The sequence below is a fragment of the Microtus pennsylvanicus genome, chromosome 18 (genome assembly GCF_037038515.1).
Source record: "Microtus pennsylvanicus isolate mMicPen1 chromosome 18, mMicPen1.hap1, whole genome shotgun sequence".
NCBI classification, from domain to species: Eukaryota; Metazoa; Chordata; class Mammalia; order Rodentia; family Cricetidae; genus Microtus; species Microtus pennsylvanicus.
Window position 1 is genome coordinate 3,183,037 of NC_134596.1, and position 9,536 is coordinate 3,192,572.

Genomic DNA, 9,536 nt, shown 5'->3' on the forward strand with positions numbered 1-9,536 from the left:
TGTCAGCCAATCAGGGGTCTCTCACCCCCACCTCTGCTGTTATAAAAGCCCCACCCCAATTGAGTTTGGGCTCTCAAATCCATTACCGGGGAGTCTGAGTTCACGAACTTGTGTAAGAATAAAGGTTCTTTGCTCGGTTTTGGGGGGGGACTCTGTGATTTGGGCATAACAGTCAGTGCACAGGAGGCAGGGGCAGGAAGACGGAGGAAAGTGAGGTCAGCCTGGTCTACGAAGTCCTAGGCTGGCCCAATTAGGTAGTGAGAATATCCAAAAAATAAAGCTGGTGAGTTGATTCAGCGAGTGAAGATATTGTCACCCATCCTGGTGACCTGGGATGAATCCCTAGAACCTACGTGGTGGAAGGAGGTCCTCTGAATCCACGCCATACTATGTCATGTGTGTATCCTCCTACTCCTTGTTTAAAAACACAGAAATACAGTTAATGATAGGAGCTGGACGTGTAGCTCAGCTGCCAGTGACTTGGGCAGGGGGTGGAGCACTGGGGAGGTAGGGACAGGGGGTGGAGCACTGGGGAGGTAGAGGCAGGGGGTGGAGCAGCAATGGGGAGGTAGAGGCAGGGGGTGGAGCACTGGGGAGGTAGAGGCAGGGGGTGGAGCAGCACTGGGGAGGTAGAGGCAGGGGGTGGAGCACTGGGGAGGTAGAGGCAGGGGGTGGAGCACTGGGGAGGCAGAGGCAGGGGGTGGAGCACTGGGGAGGTAGAGGCAGGGGGTGGAGCACTGGGGAGGTAGGGACAGGGGGTGGAGCACTGGGGTGGATCTCACTCTGTGAGAGTGGCCTCTGCTTCAGTCCTGCTTTGAGCACTTGCATGATTTTCCTCGCAGTGCATGTGATCTGAGAGTTGTACAATGAAATAAACCCTTTACTCCCTGAGTTGTTTTTGATCATAGTGTTCGTCCAAGCAATAGAAAGCAAACGAAGACACTTGATCTTGAAAAAAAGGTATGCCAACTGTTTTCAGCACAGGTTGTGGGGCATGGTGGACACTGTTAGCTATTTATTAGCACAATTTATTCCTGGGGCTGTAGAGGTAGATCAGTGGTCAAGGGCAATGGCTTTGTTCCAGAAGACCTGGGATGGAATCCTAGCACCATATGGCAGCTCAGGTCTGTAACTCCACTCTCCACAGCTCTGATGCTCTTCTTCCCGGCTCCAGGCACACATATGGTGCACAGACATACATGCAGATGAAACAGTGATACACATAAATTACAAATATTAATCTTTCAGCCAGGTGGTGGCAGTACACAGCTTAATCCAAGCACTCAGGAGGCAGAGGTAGGTGGATCTCTCTGAATTTGAGGCAGGAGTCATCTTCAGAGTGAATTTCAGGATAGCCAGGGATACACAAAGAAATCCTGTCTTGAAAAACCAAAAATAAGAATAAGAAAATAAAAATTTTAGCAATAAAATTTTAAACAGAATTCATATTTTTAACAAGAAATATTTTTATGTTTACAAATATTAACCTTTCAATATTTGTTTTTCCTTTTGTAAGATCTCTGGTAATTTTGTAAAATCTAAAAAAACATATTTTGGGCCGGGCAGTGGTGGCACATGCCTTTAATCCCAGTACTGGGAGGTAGAGGCAGGCGATCTCTTTGAGTTTGAGACCAGCCTGTTCTACAAGAGCTAGTTCCAGGACAGCCTCCAAAGCTAAAGAGAAACCCTGTCTCAAAAAAACAAAAACCAAACCCAAAAAATCTGGTGTGGCTTGGCAGGTCTGTTCCTTTAAAAACTTGGGGCTTGAAAGGGCAGATGTGCTGGACCAAAGGCTTCAGTACCAGGTGCACACCATGGTGTCATAGGAGACCAAGTTGCCCAACCAAGAAACGGTCGGCTGACTGGTTTGGGTGTCAACTTGACACAAGTATAGTCATCATCAGGAAGGAGGCTCAACTGAGGAAATGCCTCCTCAAGATAGATCCAGCAGTAAGGCATTTTCTCATTTTGTGTTTAGTGATGGAGGGGAGGGAGGCCAACCCATCGTTGGTGGTGCTGGGCTGTTGGTCCTGGCTTCTATGAGAAGGTGGGCTAAAGGCCAAGAAATGGCGCACACCTTTAATCCCAGCATTTAGGAGGCAGAGGCAGGTGGATCTCTGTGAGTTGGAGGCCAGTCTGGTCTACAGAGTGAGTTCTAGGATAGCCAGGCCTGTTTCACAGGGAAACCCTGTCTCCAGGGAAAAAGAGAGAGAGAAAGAAAAGAAAGAGGTGGGCTGAGCAAGCTCTGGGTAGCAAGCCAGTAAGCAGCTCCCCTCCCTCAGCTCCTACCTCCAGGATCCTGCCCTGTTTGAGTTTCTGTCCTGACTTCCTTTAGTGATGGACAGTAATGCTGAAGTGTACGCCAAACAACACCCCCCTTCCCCCCTCCGCCAACGTGCTCTTTGGTCCTGGTGTTTTGTTGCAGCAGTACAAACCCTGACCAAGACGGCAAGTGTTCTGAATGGGACGCAGGCAAGAGCTGGCCCAGCCACATGCAGAGCTCAATGTGTGTGTTGAATACATGCATATCTTAGAGGAAGTGGCTACTGTGGCTTTGTTGGGAACAGATATCAAAAGCAGAAAATGCTAGATTGAAGAAAACACTTTATTTCCATATGGTGCTGGGGTAGGTAAGGACTATGCAGGGACATTGGCCCCCCCTACAGCTGCTGGGACGGCCTGAGGATGTAGAGAAAGTGTGTCTTTCGTACAGGCAGCTTGGCGTGTTGGGGGACACGCACCTCTTCCTCGAGGTTGTCCTCATGTGCACCTCCACGGAGCCCATCCCGGATGGCTTGCAAGCGATGTCGCTTTTCTATGAGCCAGCGGCTCCCATCCTGGACATCTGGCTGGGTCCTCCGCCTTGGCATCTTCATGATCCAGAAAGCCACCCGCCGGGGCTCTGGGTGAAAACTATCTGTGACCTTCTGTATGGGCACCAGGGTGTCTCTCTCCTCCACTTTGGGCACCTAGGAATGAGGCACAGGACATGCTGGTCAGATGCCACACAGCACATCCAAGAAGCTGGGCCACCTCAACCTCCATTTCAGCTCACGGGGTGCTTTTCAGTTAAAAGCCCTTTTTGGGAAGATCGTTCCGTTTTCTGTCTGGCCAGCGGCGTTCTTTGTGCAATACGTTTGGTTTTATTATTTACTTATTTTCTTTTTATTTGCATTAGCGTTTTGCCTTTATGTATGTCTGTAGAAGGATGCCAGATCCCCTGGAACTGGAGCTACAGTTGTGAAATGCCATGTGGGTGCTGGGACTTAAACCAGGGAGCTTCACGGGCACACCCCCCGCGGCAGTGGTAAGCTAACAGGTGCCCATTTTGTCAGACTTCATCAGTTTTCGTGGGTCTCTGAAATGCATGCTAGGTATCATTGCTATTACCTAAAGAATTGCAAATTTGGTCTGGTGGAAGCCTTGTGGGGAGCAAACCCCTTTTTTCGAAGACTAGAGAGACATGAGGAGGAAATGGGTTGGGGCTGGTTTGTTCACTCTCAGACCCTTTTCAGCCAGTTTTCCCTTGCTGTTCTGAACCCTGTGAGGGGGTGCTGAGGCTGGACCTCAGAGACCCCAGTATGGGTGTCCCCGGATGTTAAGCATGTGTGGAACTTGCATGCAGAAGCAGTGCTCTGCAGAGAATGTGAGCTGGGCTCCTAACACGCATGCAGGTGCCTCGCAAGCTCATCACACTCACCTGATGCCCTCTCTGGCCTGCTTTTTTTTTTTTTTTTTTTTAAGAAAGGATTTTTCTGTGTAACAGGCCTAGCTATCCTGGAATTCGCTCTCGTAGACCAGGCTGGCCTCGAACTCAGTGAACTCAGAGATCTACCTGCTTCTGCCTCCTGAGTGCTGGGCTTAAAGACATGCACCACTACTGCTGGCCTAAATATATATATACACATACGTATGTATATATATATATTTATTTTATTTTTTATGTACATTTCATTGGTGTTCATTGGTGTGAGGGCGTTAGGTCCCTTGGAACTGGATTTACAGTTGTGAGCTGCCATGTGGATCCTCTGAAAAATAGCCACTGTTCTTAACCAAACGTATTAGCTGGGTGTTGGTGGCACACACCTTTGATCCCAGCACTCAGGAGGTAGAAGCAGCAGGGAAATTTCTCTGTGTTCAAGACCTGCCTGCTCTACAGAGTGAGTTCCAGGCCAGGCAGGGTTATATGGGAAAAAAAGATATCAAAAAACAAACCCAGAACAAACAAAAAAGAAAGCATTAAGTTTGGGAACCCCAACATTTGGGAGGTGGAGCCATAAATATTGGGTCTCCCTAAATCAAACACCTTTAATTATGCCAGGCGTGGTGGCACATGTCTTTAAACCCAGCATCTAGGAGGCAGAGGTAGGTGGATCTCAGAGTTTAAGGTCAGCTTGCAATATAAGGCAAGTTCCAGGACAGCCAGGGCTGTGACATGAGAGATCCTGTCTCAAAAAAACCAAAACTGAAAACCAAACCAAGCCGGGCGGTGGTGGCGCATGCCTTTAATCCCAGCACTCGGGAGGCAGAGGCAGGCGGATCTCTGGGAGTTCGAGGCCAGCCTGGTCTACAAGAGCTAGTTCCAGGACAGGCACCAAAGCTACAGAGAAACCCTGTCTCGAAACCCCCCCCCCCAAAAAAAAAGAAAAAAAGAAAAGAAAACCAAACCAAAATAAAACACAAAAACAAACACGGCGTGTCACCACTCCTGGCTGTCTATACCAAATTCTTCTTTTGAAATCACCCTAACCTCAGTTGGGCTATCCTAGGCTACAGAGTGAGACCTGTCTCAAAAAAAGGCTCCGTCAGTGCAGCGCTTGTGCCCAGCTCTGAGGACTCGAGGACTCGAGGACTCGAGTCCAGTCTCCAGCATTCACGGAGGAGCCAGGGCAGCGCATGCCGGTAATGGCCACACTTGGTTTGGGGGGGGCAGAGGCTGGAGGATCCCTGCCAGTTTGCAAGCCAGTCAGTTTGACTGGATGAATGAGCTTTAAATTTGTGAGAAATTCTGTCCCCCCAAAATAAGATAGAGGCCTGTTGGGGTGTCCCACACCTTCAGTCCCAGCACTCAGGCAAAAGCAAGGGGGGGGGGCAATCCCAGTGAGTTCAAGGCCAGCTACGTAAGGGAGATCTTATCTCAAAAACAATAAAAATAAAACAAATAGGTGGAGTGTGATGAGGAAGACACTCAACCCCCACTTGGGCATCCCCTGTGTGGGCACAGGCAGACACACAAATCCCAAACTAAACCAACATAAACAAAAAATCTCTGAGATGTGCCCTGTACTTCTGCAATTGCTGGACTTTACAAAGAATGAAGTTCACAAAGCCGGTGGAGATGCTAAAACTCTCTGAGAAGACCAAAACACTTTCTGAAGTTTACAAGTAGACTTTTTGGGGTTGTTTTGAGACAGGGTCCTGATATGTATCCAGGCTGGCCTGCCACTTGCTTTGTAGATCAGGCTGGCCTCCAACTCACAGAAATCCTCTTGCCTCTGGCCTGAAATCGTGGCAATCCTCCTGTCTCAGCCTTCCAAGCACTGGGATCACCTATGTTTACCACCACACCTATTGACCTGCCCTTCTGACACAGTCACACTGAGGCTCAGGAATTTGGAGGATATTCCATGTACAGAGTGCGCACTGGCTAATTTTTTTAATATTTATTTATTATGTATACAATATTCTGTCTGTGTGTATGCCTGAAGAGGGCACCAGGCCTCATTACAGATGGTTGTGAGCCACCATGTGGTTGCTGGGAATTGAACTCAGGACCTTTGGAAGATGCTCTTAATCTCTGAGCCATCTCTCCCGCCCCGTGTTTTTTCTCTCTTTACCCTTGACAGTAGGAATGAATGATGTCATGAGTTCCCCTAAGTGATGGGTTGTGAACCAGACAAACTCATTCTTTCTCCATGCTGCTTTTGGCTAACATAGTTTATGACAGCAACAGAAAGGGAACTGGAACAGTATGGCACAGTGGACTTCTTCAACTATAGAAAAATGCTGATTCCTGGGTCCCTGGGGCAAGGGAGGTCCTTACCTTCCAGTCGCCTTCTGTGCCCCCCTCTGGCTCGATGGAGGCCACCACCTTCTCAGAGACCACCACCTCCCCTGTCCTGTTGTCGGTCATCTGTGAGGGGGACACAGGAGGATCAGAACACACCTGCTTTCCTCTCTCACGTCAGGAAAGCAGTACCATGGGTGGTGGAGAGGCACCTTGTCTATCTGCAGGTGGCTGGAGAGGGTACGGTTCCCCATTCTGTGCTCCTGGTTCTCTTCCTGATGGAAGTTCTTGGGAAGGTCCCGGAAGTCCATGGGGGAGGAGAAGAAGTTGTCCAGGTCTCGCAGCAGGTCATCCTAGGGCCAGAGAAAAACAATGTGTGTGCCTGCTGCACAACCACGGTGTCCCTTTCCCCCTGGTCCTCTGGTCCCCCAGAGCCTCTTGCCACAATGTCCATCTGTCTTTCTGTCCCAGTGCCTTGCTGTCTGGCTACCACCTCTCCACTTTTCTTCACCTCTTACCCCATACATAGGCAAGCTTGGCACTCCTGACTGGAGGGCTCTACCTCTCAGCCACTACAGCCCCAGCCCTCTTCTAGGTCTGACTGACCTGGAACTCAGTATGCAGACCAGGCTGGCTTCAAATTCACAGACAGTGTCCTGTACTTTACCTCCCAAGAGCATGGGTAACCAGGCCTGGCTCTTTTTTTTTATATTTATTCATTTATTATGTATATAATATTCTGTCTCTGTGTATGCCTGAAGGCCAGAAGAGGGCACCAGGCCTCATTACCGATGGTTGTGAGCCACCATGTGGTTGCTGGGAATTGAACTCAGGACCTTCGGAAGAGCAGGCAATGCTCTTAACCTCTGAGCCATTTCTCCAGCCCCCAGGCCTAGCTCTTTTTATTTTTTGAAACAGAGTTTGATTTAGGTTGCCTAGGTTGACCTTGAACTTTTTTCCTTCACGTTGGGATTTCACGTGAGCCAAGGACCTGCTATCTGGGATGATGGGCTTTCCGGCCCTGGCCAGGCCCAGTTTCTCTTTCTATTTTTGTGTTGCCTGTTCCCCATCACCTGTCTGTTCAACCTTATCCTGCTTTTCCTTAAGATAAAGTCTCATGTATCCCAGGCTGGTCTCAAACTTTCAGTGTAGGAGAAGGTGTTTTTGGACTCTTGTTCCTTCTGCCTCTGACTCCTGAATGCTGGTATAACTGGTGCTGGGCAATCAAGCCCAGGCTGCATGCATGCTAGACAATCATTCTGCCATCTGAGACACGATTCCAGACCTCTGTGTTCCGTTGACTCCTTTTCTTATCTCCTGCCTGGCCCATCTCTCTGTTCCCCAAGCCTTGCCATTACTCACTTTTAGAAACAGTCGGCTGAAGCTTTGGAGAAGACTTTGAAGGCCCAGAAACCCGGAGGAGCTCTCCTGAGCGTCGGCATCATGGGTCGGGACAGCAAAGGAGGAGACGAAGACTGAGGGGAGCAGCAGCAGCAGGACCCCCAGTCGACACATTGCGGGTGGTGGGCTGTGACAAGGGCAGTTTCAGATACCACAATCACACCTCTGTGGCCCCTTCCCAGGTCCGGCTCTCTGGGAAGCTCCCGCCCGCCCACCTGCCCAGCGTCTCTTGGCTCTTGTTTGCACTCTCCGTTTCAGGCACAGTTCATTCGGGTTCGGCCACACCCAGACGCGGTTCCTCACCTTTGCCTACATCCGCTCCTTCTCCTGGACCACAGCTCGGCCACCCGGCTCCGGACACCGCCGGACCGGGACAGTTAATATCCAGTTTTGGCCTCGAGCCTGGGCAGATTACTGAAGGGTTCGTTGGGTGCCACCGCTCCGCGAGACTGGCCACGCCCCAATTGTCTGACCACGCCCACCCCGCGATCACCGTAGTTTCACCAGTACGGCACCGTCAAATCTACACCTCTATTGTTCATTAATGACACTCTTCTCCCCTCCTCTCTCTTTTTGGTTTTTTGAGACAGGGTTTCTCTGTGTCATGGTCACGGCTATCCTGGAACTCTCTTTGTAGACAGGCTGGCCTCGAACTCACAGAGATACACCTGCATCCCTTCCTAAACTCTCTCCGATCTCTAAAAGACACGCCTGTCACGACCCTTAAGGCACAGCCTATTTGTGTCTCTGTCCCCGCCCCCCGTGGTAACCTCATGGATGAGCCAGGCCTTCCTTCCGCGGTCATGCCCCTGCATACGGAGTCACGCCTCCACTCTTCACTACTTTCCTTAAGTCAGACCACTAGATCCTCTCCTGATCACGGCCCTGATCTATAACCACGCTCCCACCAGATGATTATATTACCTGGCCTGGCCTCTGCGCCCCATCGGGTATTGGCCACTCCCCCGTCGCAGGGCCACGCCCTTATCACTGACCTCAGGCCTTGGAACCCTTAGTTCTGCCCACTGTTCTCTGCCTCCCCCCTCCCGACTTTCCAATGGGAGTTAATCAACAATCACGGGTGGTCGCGCCCTTTAAGTTAGGGCACTGCTTCTGTATCCCAGAACTCCCAGGACCTCTGTTCACTCCATATTCGGGTCTAAGATCATTAATTTTATTTATCAGAGTGTTAGCACATAGGAATGCCATGGTGCATATGTGGAGGTCACAGGGCAAATTTGAAGAGTTGATTCTGGCCTTCCACTTAGGTTTGACTGTAAATGCCTTCATTGCTAAGGGATTTGATTGCCCTTATTCATTGACTACCTCTGAGCACGACTCTAGATGTCTTCTCAGTTCCAGCTGATTTCATGTAAAAAGTCCAACTATTTAAAAAAAAAACTAATTACAGTCCTCTGTTATATTTTCCAAGAAAACCCCAAATTCCCAGACCCACAGAGCCCATATGCCAGCCACGCTTGGCTGTGAGTTTGGAGACAGCCAGCCCGTCTTCTTCCATTTCTTTTTCTCGTTTCTTGCCTTTTAAATGTAGAAATAGGGTCTTATGCATCTCCGACTGGCCTTAAACTGTGCAGTGGAACATGGTCTTGGATCGGTGTGTGCAGCATAAGCAGGTGCGGAGGTCAGGGGGCAACTTTCAGGACGCTGTTCTTGCCACCGTCAAGACGACAAGGGTAGCGGTAGCCTTTTCCTCGAGTCATGTCCATCTCATGACCGTGCTTCTTTGTTGTTCTGGGGGTTCTGTTTGTCTATTTTCTCAGAGGAAAGTCTGTAGTTCATCACACGGCTTAGCTCTTCATGAACACAGGCATGCGTCGTCTGGGAAGAGAGAGCTTTGGTTAGGAAATGTCCCCATAAAACAGGCCTGTAGGCAAGTCTGCAGCGAAGGGCCCAGCCCACTGTGGGCAGTTCCACTCGGGGGCCAGCGTTCCCAGGTGCTGAGAGGCAGAGCCAGTGAGCAGCACTTCCTCACGGCCTCTGCTTCAGCTCCTGCCTCCAGGTTCTTGGTTTGACTTCCTGCTCTGACTTCCTTTCAAGATGAACGGTAACTGTCATCTTAGATAACACCATTGCTCCCCAAGTTGCTTTGATCATGGCAGTTTTCACA

The 9,536-nt window shown here is 50.0% G+C and overlaps 1 protein-coding gene across 1 annotated transcript; it reads right to left on the bottom strand.

Moving 5' to 3' along the window:
• Window positions 1–2,660: 2,660 nt before the first annotated feature.
• Dkkl1 (dickkopf like acrosomal protein 1) lies at window positions 2,661–7,801 on the bottom strand. Its single transcript, XM_075952966.1, has 5 exons — window positions 7,712–7,801; window positions 7,370–7,535; window positions 6,220–6,360; window positions 6,044–6,133; window positions 2,661–2,969 (listed from the first exon to the last, which is right to left on the bottom strand). Exons 2-5 carry the CDS (start codon window positions 7,520–7,522, stop codon window positions 2,661–2,663), a joined length of 693 nt encoding a protein of 230 aa, XP_075809081.1. The 5' UTR covers window positions 7,523–7,535; window positions 7,712–7,801.
• Window positions 7,802–9,536: the final 1,735 nt, after the last annotated feature.